The 20,256-nt window shown below is 43.1% G+C and overlaps 1 protein-coding gene across 1 annotated transcript in view; it reads left to right on the forward strand.

The window, feature by feature from the left end:
* The first annotated feature begins 434 nt into the window (after positions 1–434).
* PLCL1 (phospholipase C like 1 (inactive)) overlaps positions 435–20,256 on the forward strand; it is a 312,859-nt gene continuing 293,037 nt past the window's right edge. Inside the window, exon 1 of the mRNA XM_038422274.2 lies at positions 435–1,086. Within this exon, the coding sequence (XP_038278202.1) occupies positions 817–1,086 (270 nt within the window). The 5' untranslated portion in view covers positions 435–816. The remainder of the gene's footprint in view (positions 1,087–20,256) is intronic.

Genomic DNA, 20,256 nt, shown 5'->3' on the forward strand with positions numbered 1-20,256 from the left:
CAACTCTAATACAAGCTCCCCCTCTCGTCTCTTTTTAACTTCCCTAAACCATGCCTCTCTCCTGGGTACTGACTCTCCTTACGTGACTGCTCCCGCACAAATGCGCGCTCTGCTTTGACAGCAAGGCTGCGCTGACCGGGATTTCTGGCTTGCAGGGGCAGCTAGACTTCTTCCCCCTCCCTTCTTCGCTGCCCTCTTTAACCGCCCGTGGTCCCACTTCAACACGTCGTGTGTGTGTGTGTGTGTGTGAGAGATCTCTACAGTTCTATGTACCCCTTCGCTGGGACTCCCAGCTGAGCCCACATTCCATTCTGCCCCATGGCCACACCCCCCGGCGGTTACTATTGGGCGCCCCGGCCCCATCGGAAAAGCGGCTCCCGTGCTAAGTGGCCCGGCTCCCTGTCTGTCAGCGTGGCCTGTCAAAACACGCCTGGCTCTGTCACAACAGAGGAGTAGCGGCGCGGCACTTCCTGCTCGCGGGCGAGCTGCGGCCAACCCCGGACGCTCCGCTTCTGCCTTGCCCACGCGCCCAGCCCCTTGTGTTCTGCCTGGCACGAGCGGGGCCTTTCCCCTCCGCTCCCAGGGAGACCCTCCCCCGCGCCGCCGGGGCGGCTGCCTTGGCGGGGCGGCATGGCCACCTCCCGCTGCCGAGCGAGCCGGGCTAACAATGACTCCTCCTGAGAAAGTTGCCGCCGCCGCCGCCGCCGCCGCCGCGGGGCACTCGGAGGAGAGGCTGGAGATCCTCGCCCCGCACCCGCGCGTCCCCCGCCGTCTCGGCGCCTGCCCCGGGGGGCGTTGAGCCCGTGCGGGCGGGCGATGGCAGAACGCGCGGGCAGCGCTCCTGCCCTGCCCGAGGCGCCTCGCAAGGGCGAGGGGGAAGGCGAGCGGTGGCCAGAGGCGGCATCCCTGGAAATCCCTGCGGTGGCTCCAGGCAGGAGGCGGGAGCGCCGCAGCGGACTGGCTATGGCAGGAGCCGCCGAGCGCTTTCCCGGCAGCCTGGGGACTTCGGCGGGGGCAGCGGCGGATCCGGAAAACAGCCTCCTGGAAGCTGCCAAGGCGACCCCTCGCAGGAGCAGTATTATCAAGGTAAGGCGGGCAGCCCCCCCGCGCCTGTGGGGAGGGGCACGCGTGGACCCCTTGGCGCGTGCCCCCTGCGTGAGGCAGCTGCCCTGAATCCGAGCGTGCACAGTCCCCTAGGGGCACCGGGGCGGTTTCTCTTCACAAGCAAATCTCCCTGCTTGGAAAGGGGGGGTGCCTGGTTGGGAGCAGTTGCTGACGGGGGAGCACAGAAAGTCTCTCTCTCCAGGCAGTCAGCCCCCCGCCCTCCCCCCCAGCTAATAGTTTTGCGGGATATGTTTGCCCAGTTCTCAGCTTTCCATCGCTCCCTCTCCCCGTGGTTCTCAACCTGTGGTGTGGGTACGGCGGATGCTTTGCAGATCACTTGGTGGTCGCCTGTGGAGCGCTGGCTGGTCACATAATATTGGCTCTTCTCCTTCTTCCCTCCCCCTGCTACCTAGCATTAAAAGAAGCCTAAAAACTTTTCTAATATGCCTCTTTCATATTATCGCTGTTGTAGATGCCACAGCTGTGTGAATGGGTAGAGATGGTTGTGCTTGGGATGGGATGAGAGGTGGCCCACACAATGCGAAATGGGAAGAGATGGCCCCTAAGGCACCCTCTGTATTACAATGTGGTCTGTGCTATGAAAAAGCTTGAGAGGCCATAGTCCATATGCAGACTTCCAACTTCTCATTTCTTGAAGGTATTTTTAACTGTTAGGGTAAATTATGCTGAAGAATTAGGAGCAATCCAGGAATGGATGGATTTCAGGTAAGAATGAAAAAAGTATAGATGCAGAAACAAATAGGAGCAGCAACATTGCACCTTACTAAAATGAACATAAATAGAATTATGAGGGGAGGAGTACTAGAGAGGGGACCTATCCCTCCAGCTTTTAGCCTGCAGAGGACAACACTGACTTTGTTTTCCCCCTTCCCATCCACCCAAAATTTTATCCTGCTGGAGGGGAAGCAACAGAGAGATGACCAGGGACTGATTTAAGCTCTTAGTTTGTACAGCAAATCTCAATTAATGCTCCCCTCTGTTGCTGTCAGTTGCTGATCTGTTGCTGTTGAGCTGAGTGGCTGAACAGACAAGAATCTGGGGAGTGGGGAGAAAATATGGGATGGGTCAGGGTGGCTGCTGAGTGGGCTGGGAAGGAGATATAGCAGCCATCCCCCTCACTACATTACCAGCAGCAACAGCTTCTCCTCCCCTCCTTAGCAGATCTAGGAATGCGGGAAGGCAGGTACAGCATAAACCATTCACATATAACAGCTTTGGGCACAGATAATACACTATATATTCACAGTCTGTTTCTAAGGTACATACAGTGCCAGTTATATACACACACGTTTTTTGTGTGTGCTTCAAACTGGCATCTTCAGCACTTGTGTGAAATGGAACTGATCATGTAATATCGTGTGTAAATACACACACATACTTGTTTATTTTCCAAACCTTCTAAATGCTAAGGGTGGGACTACAGAGGTGTCTGCTGTGTTGAAGAACACCAGGTGGTATATCTGGGCAACAAATATCATGCAGTAGCTTGCTGTTTTGTGGTTTGTGAATTTCACAAAGAAGATTGTTTTCAGGATGTGAACTTGGGTGAAAAGAGGAAAAGACCTCAGTTGTTGTTGCAAAAGTATCAGAAGAACAGTTGGTTAGAAACAACAGAGATGCAATCGTTTTATCAGATAAAAGGAAGATTTTATAGAATGGGCTATAGGCATACCCTTAAAATGATTAAATTGGTTTATACTAATTTTGTTAATTCTCACATGAAGTGGACATCTTCAAGGTACTATTTCCAATTTACGGACTTGATGCTGTCCTTATTCACATGAGCAGTCCCATTGAAGCCAAAAGTATGTGGGTGGCAGGATTGGGCCGTAAAGCAGTAGTGCTGTTATTAATGCTGGAGTGAAAGTAATGGAATACGGGGAATTCTGGTCACTTTATGTGATCAACAACAGTTACCACCAAACAACAATGTAAATATCTTGTTTGAAAAATACACGTGATTTCTAATTTCATGTGATGAAGGGCCCAGGCCTGCACCTACAGAAGACAATGGAAATTTTGACATTGATTTAAATGGAAATTTATTCAATTGAATGCAACATTTTTGCAAGTAGGCTTAAACTAAAACTTCTTATTTGAAACTGCATTTTTTTGGTATGGTTCTTGGTAATGTTTGCTAGCTTCACAATAGGGCAAGTTTTGAAATAGCAATAACGTTTTTTGTTTTGCAACTCATCGTTATTTTTATGTAGCATTTTTGAAGAACTTGAAGGCAGAATAAATAGGTTCAACCTTGACAGTTCTTTCACTCTTGCTTAGAAAAATGTGCAGTGACACAAATAAATTAAATTAGCAGTATGTTTAAAAGCTGAATGCATTCCAGATTGCTAGGCAATACTGTCTGCTTCGCATCCTCATTGTTACAGTTAAATTAACAGGTTCAGTTATGACCCTAAAATCCTTGACTATCTTTTTGTTGTAATCTGGTAGGGAAGTCTCCCAGGTTCCATTTATATATTCAGTTTAGCTTTTAAGAAAGATCTCAAGGAAAGAGAATTACTATTTTTATATAGTGAACTAAGTGGTCCCTCATTGTAAATATTTAAGTTGCACAATGAATCCTAGAGAGATGAATTTGTGGGCAGAATTAAGATGAGAGAGTTGAAAATGCACACTAAATGCAGTTTAATAGATATGTGTCAATGATATCCATATATCTCCTTGGTTCTTTTGGCTTGGTTAGGACTCGAGGAGACAGGAGTCGGAAGTAGACCTTCCACTTGGGTGAGGGAAAAAAAAAGACTTCAACTATGGTTGACCTCTGTGCAGGGGGAGGATCCTGGCACCCTTCTTTCTTGTGTACTTGAACAAAAACTGGACAAAAATCTAGCTCAAGGCAAAGCAGTAACAAACATTCATGCTTCGCTCTAGGTACTTCATATGTTCATTCTTTTTCATAAATGAAGCATTCAGAGTTGGATTTTAAGGTTGTGATTTCCAAAGGAAGTGTAAGGGAGTTAAATGCCTAATTCCCTTAGGCTCCTTTGAAATATTCGGTGTAAACTACTAATCTGCATCAAATTTGTCCGAATCCAGCAAAGCACTTAAGCATGTGTGTAACTTTCTATAAGCATTCGCTAAAAGCAATCAATTGAATTCAATGGGACTATTCAGGTGCTTAAAATTACACACATGCTTAAATGCTTTGATGGACTAGGGTCATGGTTCTTTGAGTATGTACTCCAACACTTTCCTTTTTCTCTTGAAGCTTGTGTAAAGGCTTCACAAGATACATGATCTTGACCTACAGTAAAGAGAACATTACTGACTTTGCAACTTTAAAATTTTGATCTGAATTTCCCTGCTCCATAAGGTGTCACAATCATGAATACATTCTGATTAATTTCATGTAGCTTTCACTTCAGGTTGATGACATGCAAAATTGCAAAAAACTGATATTGTAGTAATCCTCTATTTTGACTTATTGTGCTATTGGGACTACTTACAAAGAATTAAGTTTGTTTTCCCACAGGATTCCCTTATTTAGTGTTTATAGAAAAGCAGTTTGAAATCCAGTTTTCCTTTGGTATTGTCCCATTGCGTGATTCTGGGAGTGGCTTTCATTTATTTTGGAGTAAGAATTAAATGGTTAATTTTGTCTGCATTTTTCAAGACTTTTTAATGTTTTAGGAAAAGCTCTCCAGCTATCGAATATATATTGTTATATAGAATCAACATTTTAAAAATAATACCATCACAGAGTTTTCAGATGAAGAATTTTCATATGCAGGAAAACTAATTGTTTAAACATTGCACATTAAATAGCAAAATGAGTTTTACAGTCTTACTTTTATTAATGTGTTCATAAATCATTAAATCTAAATTAGCTTGAATGAACAGAATCAGAATGTTCCATTGCTTTCTTTAAAATCTTTTTTATCCGCTAAAGAGAGAGTTGGAGTTGAGAAAATGATAGAAACCTGCACAACTGTAATTCAAAGACCACAGTGAAGTGTCTGTGTAGTTCTATGGAGGCCACTGGACTGGATGGCTGAAGGGATTGGTAATAGGATCCAGTACGTGATCCCTGGTTTAAAACCAGCTCAGGTGATTGCACCTAAAAATCTTGATTCTCTGATGCCTGTTTTATAGCCTATATGAAATGAGTTGGAGGCATTTTTTAATGACCTTATCCTGAACCTGTTGAATTCAATGGGAAAGTTCCCATTGACTTCAGTAGTGTGAAGTCAAGGCCTTAGCACATGGGTGGAAAATAAATTGTAAAAGAATCCCAGTACTTTCTTTGGTCTTGTTTCTTCAGGGGTTGGCCCCAATCCACCAAAGCATTTAAACACATGCTTAATTTTAAGCATATGAGTAGTCCACCTTAACTAGGAGTGTTCAAATCATCCATCTTTACTTTAGTCAAATTACATTATTTTAAAATTAGTTTTAGTAGCCACCTTTTGGCTCTCTGTGTCAAATTCAGAGGTAGCATAAGAGTGTGCATCTCCATGCAAGCTAGTGGAGTTGCTTGCATCAGTGGAGTGTTTTGACCTAGGGTTGCCAACCCTCCAGGATTGGCTTGGAGTCTCTGGCAATTAAAGATTAATCTTTAATTAAAGATCATGTCATGTGATAGCTCCAGGAATACATCCATCCAAAATTGGCAACCTGAGTTTGACCTCCAAAGGATATTTGCTTTAAAGAACTGAGTACAGTCTTAAATTAAAAAAAAATTCTCTGTAGCAAATTAAATTTGACTTATACTGTAAGTAAAATATTAACCCTTTTGGATAATGTCCAATGTGTTTAAGGTCTGAATATTTGTCCTTGGACATGTTCTCTCTCATTTAGAGAGAGAGGAAAATAGTTTTTCTTTCATTCAAATTTTAACTTGCTAACCTCTTATTCAGAACTCTGTAGATGATGGGGGGGACTTTAAAAAAGGCATAAATAGGAAATAGAAATATTGACTTTTGTATATCTACCTCCTTTTCAGGAGTCCTTTCATTTAAATCAATTCTGATTTGTCCTTTAAAAAGAAAAGAGAAAATAATAATTGTTTATATCAGGGATTTCACCCGTAGATCTCATAAATCATTATCAAAGCTTATTTGGGATAATTTTATGCGAGTCCAAACTTTGTAGACAGGTTCAGTGACATTGCTTTAAGTGGCTTATTTGTATTCAGCCACTCTATTTCACAATTAACTTTAATAAGAATTATAATCATGCTGTGACCAGGTCCATAGCCTGTGAGTTTGCTTTTCTGAATTTCAACAAGGAGAGAAAAAGCTAAAATGAAGCAAGGAGGAATTCCAGCCGCCCTCTCCCCATTTCACCCCCCCATGTGTAAAAGGAGTAGTAAGGACCTATGTTTCTATCCTGCTTCTATATAACCTTTGGCAAAAGACAAGTGTAAAATACTATGTCATACTTTAAAGTTATTGTCTGCAAAGCAGACAACTCCCATTGATTTTTTTCGTGTGCATGATATTTCAATTTCCATTATAACTTGAACTTCTTGAGATGCTTTAAACAAAAGAAGTAAAACAAAAGATTATTTATCTAAACATCAGTAATTTTGTGATTTTAGTATGCGTGCAAAGGTGACAAATGAGGCATTAGTTGGAGAGCAAGAGAGAAGTATTGTTTACTAATTTCACAACTGGTTAAATGTCATGGTTATTTATTATTTGTAAAACCAGTAACACCTAGGAGCCCGCATTGAGATTAGTTTCCCACTACGCTAGGTGTTGTACAAACCTATAATAAGAGACAGTCCCTATCCTGAAGAGCTTACAGTATAAACAGACCAAAAACACAGCATGGTATAAAGGAAGTATTACTATCCCTGTTTTACTGAAGGGGAAATGAGGCACAGAGGCGTAGGGACTTGCCCAGGGTCGCATTGGTTAAATTACTTTCAGATGTTTTCAATAATTTTTATCCCTTCTGGTGAATTATCCATGGCTAAATCAAAATTAATTGTTTGCAGACTGAAAGTATAATTGCAGTTTTCCTACCCTTCCTCAGTAAGGAGGATAGAAAATGGAGTTAAAAAGGGAGAGGTCGCTTCTTAGTATTTAGTGCTGTAGCCCATAAGGCTTCTCAGCATAAAACTCTCAGTGAAGTCAGCTGTTATTATTATTTTCTTTCTGGAACTGGAAGTATAAATAGTTTAATAAATTGATAGGAAGATTGTCCACTTATGTAATCCCCACCTATATCTTTTACTGAAATATTATGCAACTTTTTGCAAAGACATTCCTCAGAGGCATCTCAAACATATATCCCTGCTCTTCCTACATTAACTGTATACTTTTGGAACTGTTTTTCTTCCTCTTCCCCATGACAGAAGGACATCTTTGTCCAATGATGTCCTAATCTAAGACATAGGTACTTGTTATATTGATAAAAATGGACTTTGCATATGAAGTTGGGGGAGGGAGAAGGAAGGGACAATATTATCAGAGTTCCTTAGTCATTGTGGTAGTGAAAGACCACTCCTAACTTCAATGTGATACTTTCAAACATTGCCTTGGTCTGTTTCATACTTACAGATGTTTCTTTAAGGCTCAGTCTGACAGTCCTTGCACAGATGATATGCCGGACTGGTCTTTTTCCTATTCTGCCTTCAGTAGTTTGCAGGCAATTTTCAAATCCAGGAAAACTATTTAAGTGGCTGGCTAATATCGTTATGGCTATTTTACTTCAGGAAGCAATATTTATCCAATGGACATTTTAGCTCTTATAAACCTCTGATAAAAGAATTTAAGGTTTTAATTTATTTCAGTTTGTGCTCTGAAGATAGTGTATTGAGGCAACTGAGATATTTGGCACATCTTTCTTTGCAACACAATGATATCTGAGGGAAAAACTTCTACTAAAAAGAAAAGTTAAATTTCTCATGATTGTTTGTGTCACTGGAATTATTTAGTAACTTATTTTGCTGCTTGTACAATAAGTTTTAAATTTAGATGCCTTTTAGCAAAAGTCTAAATTTGAAAAAGTTTGTTAGAAGTAAATTTTGATAGCCATATAGTGATTGTACCATCACTTGCTTATTGTTCAGACCAATGTGAGAAAGTTAACAACGGGAAAAAAAATTCTGAAAAGACAGAAACAGTCTTCCGGCATGGTTAGTAAAATACTCTCTTTGAAAAGTAAGGATGTTTATAGAGTTTCTTTCTATTAGACTCTGGAGAATTAGTGCATGACTAACTCTCATGCAATTTGTGCTCTATTTAATATATTTGTTCTATTTTAAATGCTTAATAATAACAATAATTCTTTAAACATTATAAAACAAGGAAAAGGACTTCACATATTCTCTTTGGGTTGTTAAGGTCGGTCTGCAAATATCTGTATACTTTGTTCACAATATCTGTGATGGTACACTGTTAATCCATATATCCCAACAACCTGAATTGATGAGCTGGAGTTGCTGGGGAGCTATGCCAAATTCAGAATTTGTGTAAGCACTGCAGGGCAACATTATTGAAATCAGTGGTTTAGCATCTACTTACACGAGTTTTGTGTTTGACTTCTTGTCTCTTTATAGGACCCATCTTGACTCAAGATTTGCTTTTGGCAGGTGACTTGCTGATGTATGTGCAGAAAGTAATACCCCTGAAAGTCAGTAGGCTTTCTCTGGAGGTGCTGTTTCTTATATATGATTCAGTCAGGGACTTGCCTGGTAATTCCAGATTATGGTAACTTTGATATTTTCCTAAAACTAAGGCTATGTAGATAAATTCTGCATTTTCTCTGTATTTGTGATAATAACATTGTTTTCAGTGAGCAGTATTTTGGTTTGAGAGAATTTTCATGCCAAATTGTATAGTGGTTGTGTGGCGGGTTTTTGTTTTGTTTTTTTAGACACTCATATCTAGATCCTTAAAGATGTTTAGGTGTCTAACTCCTGTTGATTTCAATGGAAGTTATGGACTGAAATAGTTTTGAAGATTTGGGTTTCAAATCCTATGGTAGCGAGCATGGTATATGTGCTTAGAGAGGTATTGGATGGATCTCATCACTTATGTCCAGTATTTGGCTAATCTAGGGTCGTATCAGAACACATACACTAAGGACCAAATTCTGCAGCCCTCACTGAGGCAAAGCTCACACTGATATAGAACTGGTCAAAAAATTTTTAGATGGAACAGTTTTCTGTCAGAAAATGCAGTTTCATTAAAATCAAAATAAGTCCGTGTAATGTATTGGTTTTGATGAAATTTTCAATGGGATGTTGAGACATTTTGATAAAGACAAAACGAAACATGTTAACCTTGTTTTGATTCATTTAATTTTGACTTGTACTAAAATATTACTTTCAATAAAACAGTTTTAATATAATATAAAAGTATAATCAAAATTATAAAGTCAAAATGAGGCATTTTTACCATATCAAAACAATTGGATGTTATCCAGATAAAATGTTTTGATGGGCCCAAATATATATATATAATTTTTTAAATTTTCGTTCTCCACAAATTTTTGACATTTCAGATTCAGAATAGTTCACTGAAGTGCTTATCTATGCAACATCATGATAGCTGAGATCAGCTGAAGCCGTCCCATTGACCATCCCTAAATCTGACCTCTTGAGAACTGGCGAAAGGATGCCCTCTGTGTAGGGACCTAAGCAAAGGAACTCAATCCATCTGGTGTTCTGCCAGAACCTGAATTTACAGGTCTTCATCTTTTTAACCAAGCACTTGTTTCATCTTGGGTGAAGACTGTGTAGGCTTTCCCATTTGATGGCTTTTCTTGGTAAGAGATGGCTATTATTTCTGCCAATAATATCAATGTGGTAAATAATGTTTGATTCATTTTTTCATGTATGTAAGGTGCCCAAAGGCCATTGCAATAGGTGCACTATATTATAATGTCCACTGGTATATTGGCACTGAGGGATAGGGCATCAGCAGAGGCATGCTTTATTTTGCTTACTAAGTACGTTAAGCAGCAGTTAATAAGGCTGTAATTGTTTGCATTGGAGCAGCGCAGCAGAGTATTTCCTACAGCAACGTTTTGTGCATTTTGCAGCTCCAATGAGATTAAGTCAATCTGCAACAGAAATATTTCATTTGAGTTTATTTTTTTGTTCTCTGTTACAGCCAGTAATGCATCCTTTGTGGTGAAACATCTTGCTAATCAAGTTCGCACACCAGATTAGCATAATGGTTTTTATTGTCTTGTATGCACCTGGTAGGCTTAATTTTTGGCAACACCTTAATATCTTCTGCAAAGAAATAGAGAGAGATGATTGATATAAATGTTTCAAATCCACTTTTAATAGCATATTAATTTTTTTGGCACCACACTATTCATTTCCATATGACCAGTTTGCTGGAATTTTGGACATGGAATAAAAATACAGTTTTAGGCACTACCCCAGCTGGGTCAAAAGGTTAAGATAACTTCTGCAAAACACTAACTACTTAAAAATAAGAAACATTTAAAAAGGTATTCTACTCTCCATTCATTGCTACTATAAGAATGGGTGTTAAAAACACGACTTTGATTGCAAAATCTTTCAGTCTAGCAAATATTTTGTTAGGGAGGCCATATACCCAGGCGGATAAGGCATTGGACTGAGACTCAGGAGACCTGGGTTCAGTTCATGGTTGCGCTGCTGGCCTGCTGGGTGACCTCATACAAGTCTCTTCTCTCTCTCTGCTTGTTTCTCCAGGTGTAAAATGGGTATAATAATACTTATCTCCTTTGTAAGGAGTTTGAGATCTACAGACTGGGAAAAATGCTGTGTAAGAGCTTGGTGGTATTAATAACATTGAGTTCTGCATTTGTAATAATGTCGACCACTGTTTTGCAGGAATATTATATTCTAGGGCAGAGATCATTTTATTTTCTTAGACCTTTTTTCATTTCAGAAATTGAAAATTACTGCTAATAGAAGTAAACTCATAATTTTTCCCCTAAATCATAAATACTGAGATCACAATAATTCCACTTGATTTTAGTTCATGATTATCTTGTAAATTTATGAAGTTAAAAGGGTCATTGCTATGATTCTCAAAGCTCTTAACAGGTTCTTATTCAAATGATTGTAGGTAAATAGGCTAAATTTATCCCTGCTGTAATGCTATTTAAATCACTGACTTTAGACTGTGAATTTGGCCCCTATATGTTGGTGAATTTGGGGGTGAATTTGGCCTCTATATGTTGGATAATGTGGATTAAAGTTTTGGAAGCTACCTGATGCTAGGGACCTGTATTGAGATTTTAAACAGTTCTGGTTATAAATATGTACTCTGTGGGCTTGAGTCTCCTCTGAGTTACACCAGTCAAGAGTAGGTCTACTGAAGCCAGTTTGCATGCTCGTGTAAATTTTTAAGAGTTGTTAATTATTTAATTCTAAAAGAGTTTAGCAGTTGATCAGATTACAGAGGTCCAAGAAATAGATTGTCCTTGGGGCCAAATCCTGACTCATGGTTACATATCATTTATTCCTCTGTAAAGACATCTAATCCCAACTAAGCCTGCTCCATAGAGGGCCAGTTGATTCTCAGCAGATTGAACCTCGTGATTGTGTGGCCTGGAGTGGCTCCACATGCAGGTGGTATGGAGTCACACAAGGGAAAAGCTGATGAATTCCATGCTCCTGAAACAGCTGTTCACATCCAGCAATGTTTTCCTCTACCCAGAACCCATAGGATTACTGCATCCCAAGGCTGTAATGACCCCTGTTGAGTTGCTACAGAAGAAAAGTAGAGGGTTCTTGAACTATCACCTGAACTGTCACATTCCCTCTCTCTGAAAATAGTATCTTTTAAAAAATATATTTTGAGACGTCTGTTTCCTTCACCCCATCTATCCATCCTGTTGATCTGGTGTCAAATTGGACCTGTAGTTAGAAGCTCTTCCTTTGGACTCAGCTCCTGGCTGTCAGACAGCCACAGCCTGTGCACTGCCTCTTCACTATCATCTCCAGCGACCTAAGGACCAGAGTCTCTAGATGCCTGGTTTGTCATAGCCTTGCACCTTGTGTAATCATTTAAAATGCTTCCATCCTGATTTTTGTCTGCACAGGTGTAAATGTTTACCAAGGTGCAGGGCAAAGGAGAATCAGGACCAAAGACTCCTTTCCCTGGGCTGCATGGGAGGTTTGGCATCTATGTACCAGATACATAGCCATTTGAAGTGAGTGCCTCGAACAGTCATCAGATAACTCCTTATTGATTCGATTGCTGTTTACATTTACACAACTTTCAGCTAACTCAGGGATTTATTAGTTTGTAGACCCAATTTCCACCAAGGTGCACAGATCTGTGATCTTTCTTGTATCCATTTAGATCTATAAACTCATTGATTACCAATATCCTTATATGTATTTTTTTAAAGTATGTATGGCAGTTACATTATGGAAAATTCATTAAGCCATTCCAATACATTAGTAACTTGTTTTTGATTGTAAGTTACAGATGTCTTCATTTTATTTAACACTTCCAGATTGCGAGAAAACACAACAGAATGGAAGTTGCTTACACAAAATGAGAGGGTGGGCTGCAGGCATTTGCAGGCCTCCAAGTGAAGAAAAAATGGCTGAGATGTTATTCATTACCTGTTCTGGCATGCCTTTCATTGTACTGATATGCATGCTATATGCCATCAAATATAACTGCTTTTCAGAAATTCTTTTCTGCCTGTTTTGGTGAGAGAAAGCATGAGTTCTGTAATATTAGACATTTTTGATGTGTGTTCGTAGTGATGAGCCATCATGGGATAATGCATTAGGGTACTCATTGGGAATCTTGTCACACAAACATAAGTGTGCTTGAAATTATGCTATTTCTAGTAGCTCAAATGACAAAATTGGCCCAGTGAACAGAAGACTGATCAATAAATGAAGAATTCCTAACATAGAGAGTTCCCCTCTGTTTTCTCTGGGGCAGAATTTTGTGTGTACACTGACCATTCTTAGTTCATATGGGTAAGGGTGTAGCCAGCACTCTGATCAATTTTTGTATATATAGTCTTCAGAGTACTGCCGTCTGCCTTTCTCACCCCATAATTTACCCATAGTGTCAATTCTGAGCTTAGGTATACTTCACACTCCTATTGAAGTTAATGAACTCTCTGAAGGAAGACCTGCTGTTACACCAAAGGACCAAATTCATCCCAAATTCATCCCAAAGCAATGAACCTCTGATTAAAGCACTTGGACTAAATTCAGCAGTGACTAACTCTAGTATAAGTTACAACACACAACAGGTATATAGAAACCCAGTTATTGAGAGAGCAGAGTATGGAACCCCTTGCTGAGCTCAGAGCAGTCAAACATAGGCAAGCAGCTTGAGCATCGCTCTGAGAATCCAGTGCAAAGTATTCCTGACAACTTTTCTTTCTGAATAGAGAATAAGGTGTTCCAATTCTGTACTCTGTAGGAAAATCTGCGTCTGCTTACATAATGCAACTGTTTTTAATATTAATTTAGCCCATAGATGGCTTATGACTTTTAAAGAGATTGCAGATTAATGCAATAACATAGAGACTTTTCCTGAGTGTGGAAAGCCAACCTCATGTGGTTTAGAGAGAACTCTAGACTGGCTGAGTTTTTCAGATTGAATTCACATCCCTGTGCAATAACAGGTGTTTTTTAGTTTTTTGTTTTGCAGAGAGGCATTTTGTCTAAGGAAACATTCAGCCCCTATACCATAGCAGTATTTGGGGGAACTCCACAGCCTCTCCCTAGCTGCTATTTCAACTACTGACCTATAGCAAAGGCTGCATGTTTGCACCAGTATGCTGGTGTCTGAGGCCACTGAATCCATATAATCTGGTTTACTGGCTGCACTTGTAGCCTGCTCCAGTGATGAGTTTATGCAGGGGAATTTGCCCATGGCACAAAGTGACTGCAACCCTCTCTTGATGAATTCTCTTTGCACTGTAGCCCCCCTGCCAGGTGTAGAGCCAGGTCTGTACTGCTGCTGGTATGGGGGTGTCCGGAAGTGTTGAGGGTTGGATGGGCTAGCGGAAAGTGAAAGGAAGTGTGCCTGGGGCAGCAGGCCTGAGACCTCGTGGTTCCCTACTATTGCAAGGCTCACAGGGGATCTGGCAGTGTGGGGAAGGGTAGGTGCAAATTATGGGAGCCTGTAAATAGCTCTAACCTGCTCTGAGGTCAGACCTAGCTTGCTCCTGCCCCCTGTCCCTTTGCTAGGCTCTGCAATAGTACTGGATGAATTCCTCTTGCTTTGTACTTACTCCAAGGCCATCCATCCATCCACTGGGAGCTTTCTGTGGCCACTGGGCCTCTGGGTGATTTCCACCGCTGTGGAATAATATCACAAGGCTATTTCATACAGAAATTATAATTATAATCTCTGCCTGAGAGGCACAGAGAATAGGCTAGGTGGACTCCTAGCAGCTTTCCAGCCTAAATTGTTTTCTATATATCAATACGTTCTTTAATCGTGGTACTATATTTAGCACTGGCTATTAATTTCCCTACAACATACTTGTAAAATGGAATACAGATAACCCTATTCCAAAATGTAGATGGATTCAATTATTAGACTGAATTCTGTATTAAAAAGCTAGGAGGGGGGAGTGGGGAGGGCCATGTGCTTTGGTTTTCATAGTTCTTTTTATTTGATTTTTGATGTAATCTTCATAGATACTTGATTAGAAATTACATTTTGTTCAGCTGAAGAGATTGCTGATTTCTTGTAGCTGGAACTATCAAGAGAGAGCTCTACAAAAGAATTACTGTGTAAGATCTCTTTTTTCTCCAAATTTAATTATATAGAAGCCTTATTAAATTATTTAATGTAATAGTTTAATAAAAATTATATTGCATGGGAGTATGACGCACCTCCAGGTTAATCAATATACTGTAAATTCTTTATATTTTATCAAAATTATACGTGCATTGGCTGGAGAAATTTAATAAACTTTGAAAATATTTTTTTAAAAGTATTTCTGTTTTGTGATAGTTGGGGTTCAATCAGGGGTGAAAGTAACTTAAGGGACTTACTGGTATGCAGGATGGCTGGGGTCCTGAGCAAGGTGGGGGGGTGGCTCAACTGGAAGGGGCGGGGCCTTGGGCGGAAGGAGTGGGGCTGGGGCCAGACTTCCCCAGCCAGCCCTTCAGCACAGCCCAGCGGCAATTTAAAGGTCCTGGGGCTACCGGCCACCACCACTAGTGTGACCCCAGGGCTCTGGCTGGAGCCCCGGGCCCTTTAAATTGCCGCTGGAGAACCTAGGGCTCCCGGCCACCGGCACTAGGCCAGGGCTCCGGCACTGATTTAAAGGGCCCAGGGCTCCTGGTCGCTGCTGCTACCTCGGGGCTCCGGCCCTTTAAATTGCTGCCAGAGCCCTGGGGCTTCCGGCCACTGCCACTACACTGGGGCTTCGGCAGCGATTTAAAGGGCCCAGTGCTCTGACTGGCAGCGTCCAGCATCCCCGGGGCTCTGGTGGCGATTTAAAGGGCTAGGGACTCCGGGCCCTTTTAAATTGCCAGGCCCTGGGGAGGCTGCCCCCTGCCAGTACGGTTGGCTGTGTATTGGCTCTTACTGTTATGCCGTACCGTAGTGTACCGGCTTACTTTCACCTCTGGGCCCTATCCTGAAAGATGCATGGCATTGACTTTCAATAGGAGCGAGATTAGGTCTTAAGGTAATTATAAACTTCAGTCTTTTGACGGAAGGGAAAAGGATGGACACAAAGGGACAAATCTGGCTATGAGTTCTGCACCATGGACTTTCAGCAGCAACCCGCAAATGGGTGGGCATAGCTGTATCTGTGTCCCGCATAAAGTAATATAGTTTATCCTGCTTAAAATCAGTGTGAGTCTCCATTGCCACAGCCCTCCTCATAGTGTTCTTGGAGCACCAATGAGAGCTGTAATTAAAGGGCCTGGCTACACTTGCAGATGTAGAGCGCTGCGAGTTAAACCAGCCCTTGGAGAGCGCAGTATGGAAAACGCTTCAATCTGTCCACACTGACAGCTGCAAGCACACTCGTGTGGCCACATTTGCAGCACTTGCAGTGGCATTGGGAGTGGTGCATTATGGGCAGCTATTCCACAGAGCACCTCTTCCCATTCTGGTGCTGTGGCTTGTGGGAAGGGGGAGAGGAGTGTGGGGCATTCTGGGTCCTGTCCCAAGGCCCCATGATGGATGCATCAGTTCACATCCCAGCATTCCCTTTGTTTCCATCCACATTTGCCGCCGTCTTTCAATGTTTTTTGTAATGTGCGCTCTGTTTTCCTTTTCGGTCTGTGGGAATTGAGCCCGAACTGCTGAGAAGTATGCTGATGAGTCTCGCCAGCGCGTCACGTTTGGCAGAAGAGTTATTCCTTATGATCCAAAGTGACAGTGTGGGCTCCGACGATGATATTGACTTGAGTAACACATATGACATGAGTTTGCTTGTGGCATTCACGGACATGCTCACCACCTTGGAAAGCCGCTTTTGGGCTCAGGAAACAAGCACTGAGTGGTGGGATCACATTGTCATGCACAATGACAAGCAGTGGCTGCAGAACTGTCGGATGAGAAAAGCTGCTTTCATGGGACTGTGTGAGGAGCTCGCCCCCACCCTGCGATGTAAGGACACGAGATTGAGAGCTTCCCTGCCAGTGGAGAAGCGGGTGGCTATTGCAATCTGGAAGCTGGCAACTCCAGACAGCTAATGATCGGTCGCTAACCAGTTTGGAGTGGGGAAGTCAGCCGTTGGAATCGTGTTGATGCAAGTTTACAGGGCCATTAATCGCATCCTGCTCAGAAGAACCATGACTCTGAGTAACGTGCATGACATTGTGGCTGGCTTTGCACAGATGGGTTTCCCTAAGTGTGGAGGGGCAATAGATGGTATGCATATTCCAATTCTGGCACCAGCCCACCTAGCTTCTGAGTACATTAATTGGAAGGGGTATTTCTCAATGGTTCTCCAGGCGCTTGTGGATCACCATGGGTGTTTCATTGACATTAATGCAGGCTGGCTCGGAAAGGTGCATGACGCATGCATCTTTTGGAACACTGGCCTGTTCAGGAAGCTGCAAGCTGGGACTTTTTTCCCAGATCAGAAGATTACCATAGGAGAAGTCGAAATGTCCATTGTGATCCTTGAAGACCCCGCTTACCCTTTAATGCCATGGCTCATGAAACCCTACACAGGGAGCCTTGACAGCAGAAAGGAGCGGTTCAACAACAGGCTGAGTCAGTGCAGAATGACTGTGGAGTGTGCTTTTGGCCATTTAAAGAGCCGCTGGCGCTGTCTGTATGGGAAAATGGACCTGGCCAATGACAGCATCCCCGTGGTTATATCTGCGTGCTGTACCCTCCATAACATTTGTGAAGGGAAGGGTGAAAGATTCACTTAGGTATGGAACTCAGAGGTTCAACACCTGGAGACTGAATTTGAACAGCCAGAGTGCAGGGCTATTAGAGGAGCCCAGTGCGGGGCTGCAAGGATTAGGGATTCCTTGAGGGAGCAATTTGAGGCTGAAAGCCACCAGTAATGTCTGGTGCCCTGCACGGGAGTGAAGTGCAGTGGTTTCAATGTTAGTAGGAATCTGTGTTTGCTACGCTGACTTGCAGTGCCTGTTTCTTTCCTGGGTTAAGTTATCTTTTACTTTATGCAATAATAAAGAATGTTTTCAAAGCCAAAAAATCCATTTATTGAAAAGAAAATTCATTTATTGAAAAGAGACACAACTGCTTGGGCAGCAGAAAGGGCAAGGGGGTGGGGAATGGTACAATCACAGATTTGCGTATGTCCTGTCTGGAGTGCTGTGGAATGAGTGCTGCACTTCAGGATGGCTAAAATGCATGGTAATGGGGGTTGAGTGCAGTGGGTAAGGGTTGTAGTTTTCAGGGCTGGGTGGTGAAGCTACAGATGTTGGAGGCAGCTGGTGGTGGTAGGAACCCGGTTGTTGGGGAAAGTGGGTTGGCGGTGACATGGGGGCACAAGGGAAAGAGTTTTGGGACAAGGGCTGTGTGTGTGTGTGTGGTAGTGCTCTGCCTGCATTGCTACGAGTGCCTGTATCGACTCCGCTTGGCGCTCCATGATGCTTAGCAGCTGCTCCATGCTTTAGTGCCGGCGATCCGCTTTCTGCTGGCGGACCCTCCTTTCGTTCTCCCGCCAGTCCTGCACTTTTTGATTTTCATTACTTGAATGCTGCACTACTTCATGCAACATGTCTTCCTTGCTTCTATGTGGCCTCTTTCTGATTATTCGGAGTCTTTCGGCCGTTGATAACAAGGACGGCTGGGATCTCAAGGTTGCATCTGCAAAGGCAAAATGCAACACTTAACAGAAGCAGCATTGTTCACATCAGACAGAGCAATGATTCCCCCGTACTTAAGGGAAAGCACAGTCTACACAATAGCATAATTTGCCCATCCCAAAGCAAGTGCACATAACCCAGGGGAGCCCCAAAATGGTGAGTAAGCACAGGGTCAAGGGGGACTGATTTTTTCATGGCTGTACTGTCCTCTGGGTTTCTGTGCCTTGGGGAGAGCCAATAGCTGCAGGGGGCCCCTATACTGAACACTCTCCCCACATTTTCCACAGGAGTTTGTCCTGGAAGATATCTTGCTGCTGAGGGAGACCTGGAAAGCAAGGGAGGGTCTTCTACTGCAATGCTGCTTCCACCCTGGCCCATATGCAGCTTGTATGTGTGCAGCAATGGTCCCCCCACCCCCCACGGCACAGTGGCACGGACAAGTTAGCCTGACTGGGACAAAGACCACAACGGCTCTCCTGAGAAAACTGTGCAAGTGCATTGCCCAAGTTCTGAATGAGACTTTTGAAGAGATCTCTGAGGCTGATTACCGCGATGTGAGAGAGCACATCAAAGCCCTATTCTGCATCTAGGCATGCATGCAGCCCGAACCCTCCTTGCCCCAAGAGCTCGCACCGAATAACTTCCTTCCCAAAATAAAAAACACTTACTGGGAACCTCCTCTGGTGTTTATCCTTCCCCAAGCACTGTCCGCTGCGACTGGCTACCTTCCTCCTGGCTTGAGAACAGCTCCTGGCTGCATGCATCTAGGGATTCCAGGGTGTCTTCCTCCACCTCAGCACCCTCGCTACCGTTTTGCTCCTCCTCTTCCAGTCGTGTTGCACTGGGCTCTGAAGTGTTCATGGTGGTCCCTGGAGTGGAAGTGGGATCGCCCCCAAGTATTGCATCCAGCTCTTTGTAGAAACGTCAGGTGGCGGGGGCAGCACCGGAGCGGCGTTTTGCCTTGTGGGCTTTGCAGTAGGCATTCCGCAGCTCCTTCTCTTTAACCCTGCACTGCAGTGCATCCCGGTCATGGCACCGTTCCATCATGTCCCTTGATATCTGCCCAAAGGTATCGTAATTCCTATGGTTGGAGTGCATCTGGGACTGGACAGCTTCCTCCCGCCAAACACTGAGGAGGTCCAGCATCTTGCCATTGCTCCATACCAGGACTTGCCTGGTGCGTGGAGGCATGGTCACCTGGAAAGATTCGCTGAGAGCACTCCACACCTGGCTGAGCAAACAGAAAGGGATTTTTCAAAATTCCTAGAGAATTTAAAGGGCAGGTCTGACAGTTGGTCACCTGAGGGCAGGACAGTAGAGTTCAAAGTGATGACCAGAGTGGCTAGAACCGGCATTGTGGGACACTTCTGGAGGCCGATCAGGGTGCACTATAGGATCAGGGTGTCCACACTGGCGCCGCAGCGCTCCAGCGGGGGCGTAGCAAACATTATTCCACTTGCCAAGGTGGAGTACCAGCAGCGCTGTAGCTGCGGAGACAGAGTGCTCTACGTGCCTTGCCAGTGTGGGCAGATAGTGAGCTAATGCGCCCGGGGCTCCTTTATTGCGTTGTAACTCGCAAGTGTAGCCAAGGCCGAAGGGAAAAGCTGTTACTCTCCTTTCTATTTCCTTCAGCATATGGCTCTGTACCTGTTCTACAGAGTATTAGTTTGTAGTCAGCCTTAGCAGGACTAACTTGCCCTCCGTATTTCCCTTCTGATGGGTTTTCCCATGTGATGTGAAACATTTGCACATGTATACTTGCTAATTTAAAGCTCCTTGAGCTAGAATTTGCACTACATGTGAGGACTTAGATTAATTGTACTAGACTGTGTTCATATGAAAGGATAGTTAATCCATTAAAACGAAGATCCCAGCATATGTCCACATAAAGGATAGTGTTATGGTGACAATTG

Source organism: Dermochelys coriacea, chromosome 11, assembly GCF_009764565.3.
Source record: "Dermochelys coriacea isolate rDerCor1 chromosome 11, rDerCor1.pri.v4, whole genome shotgun sequence".
NCBI classification, from domain to species: Eukaryota; Metazoa; Chordata; order Testudines; family Dermochelyidae; genus Dermochelys; species Dermochelys coriacea.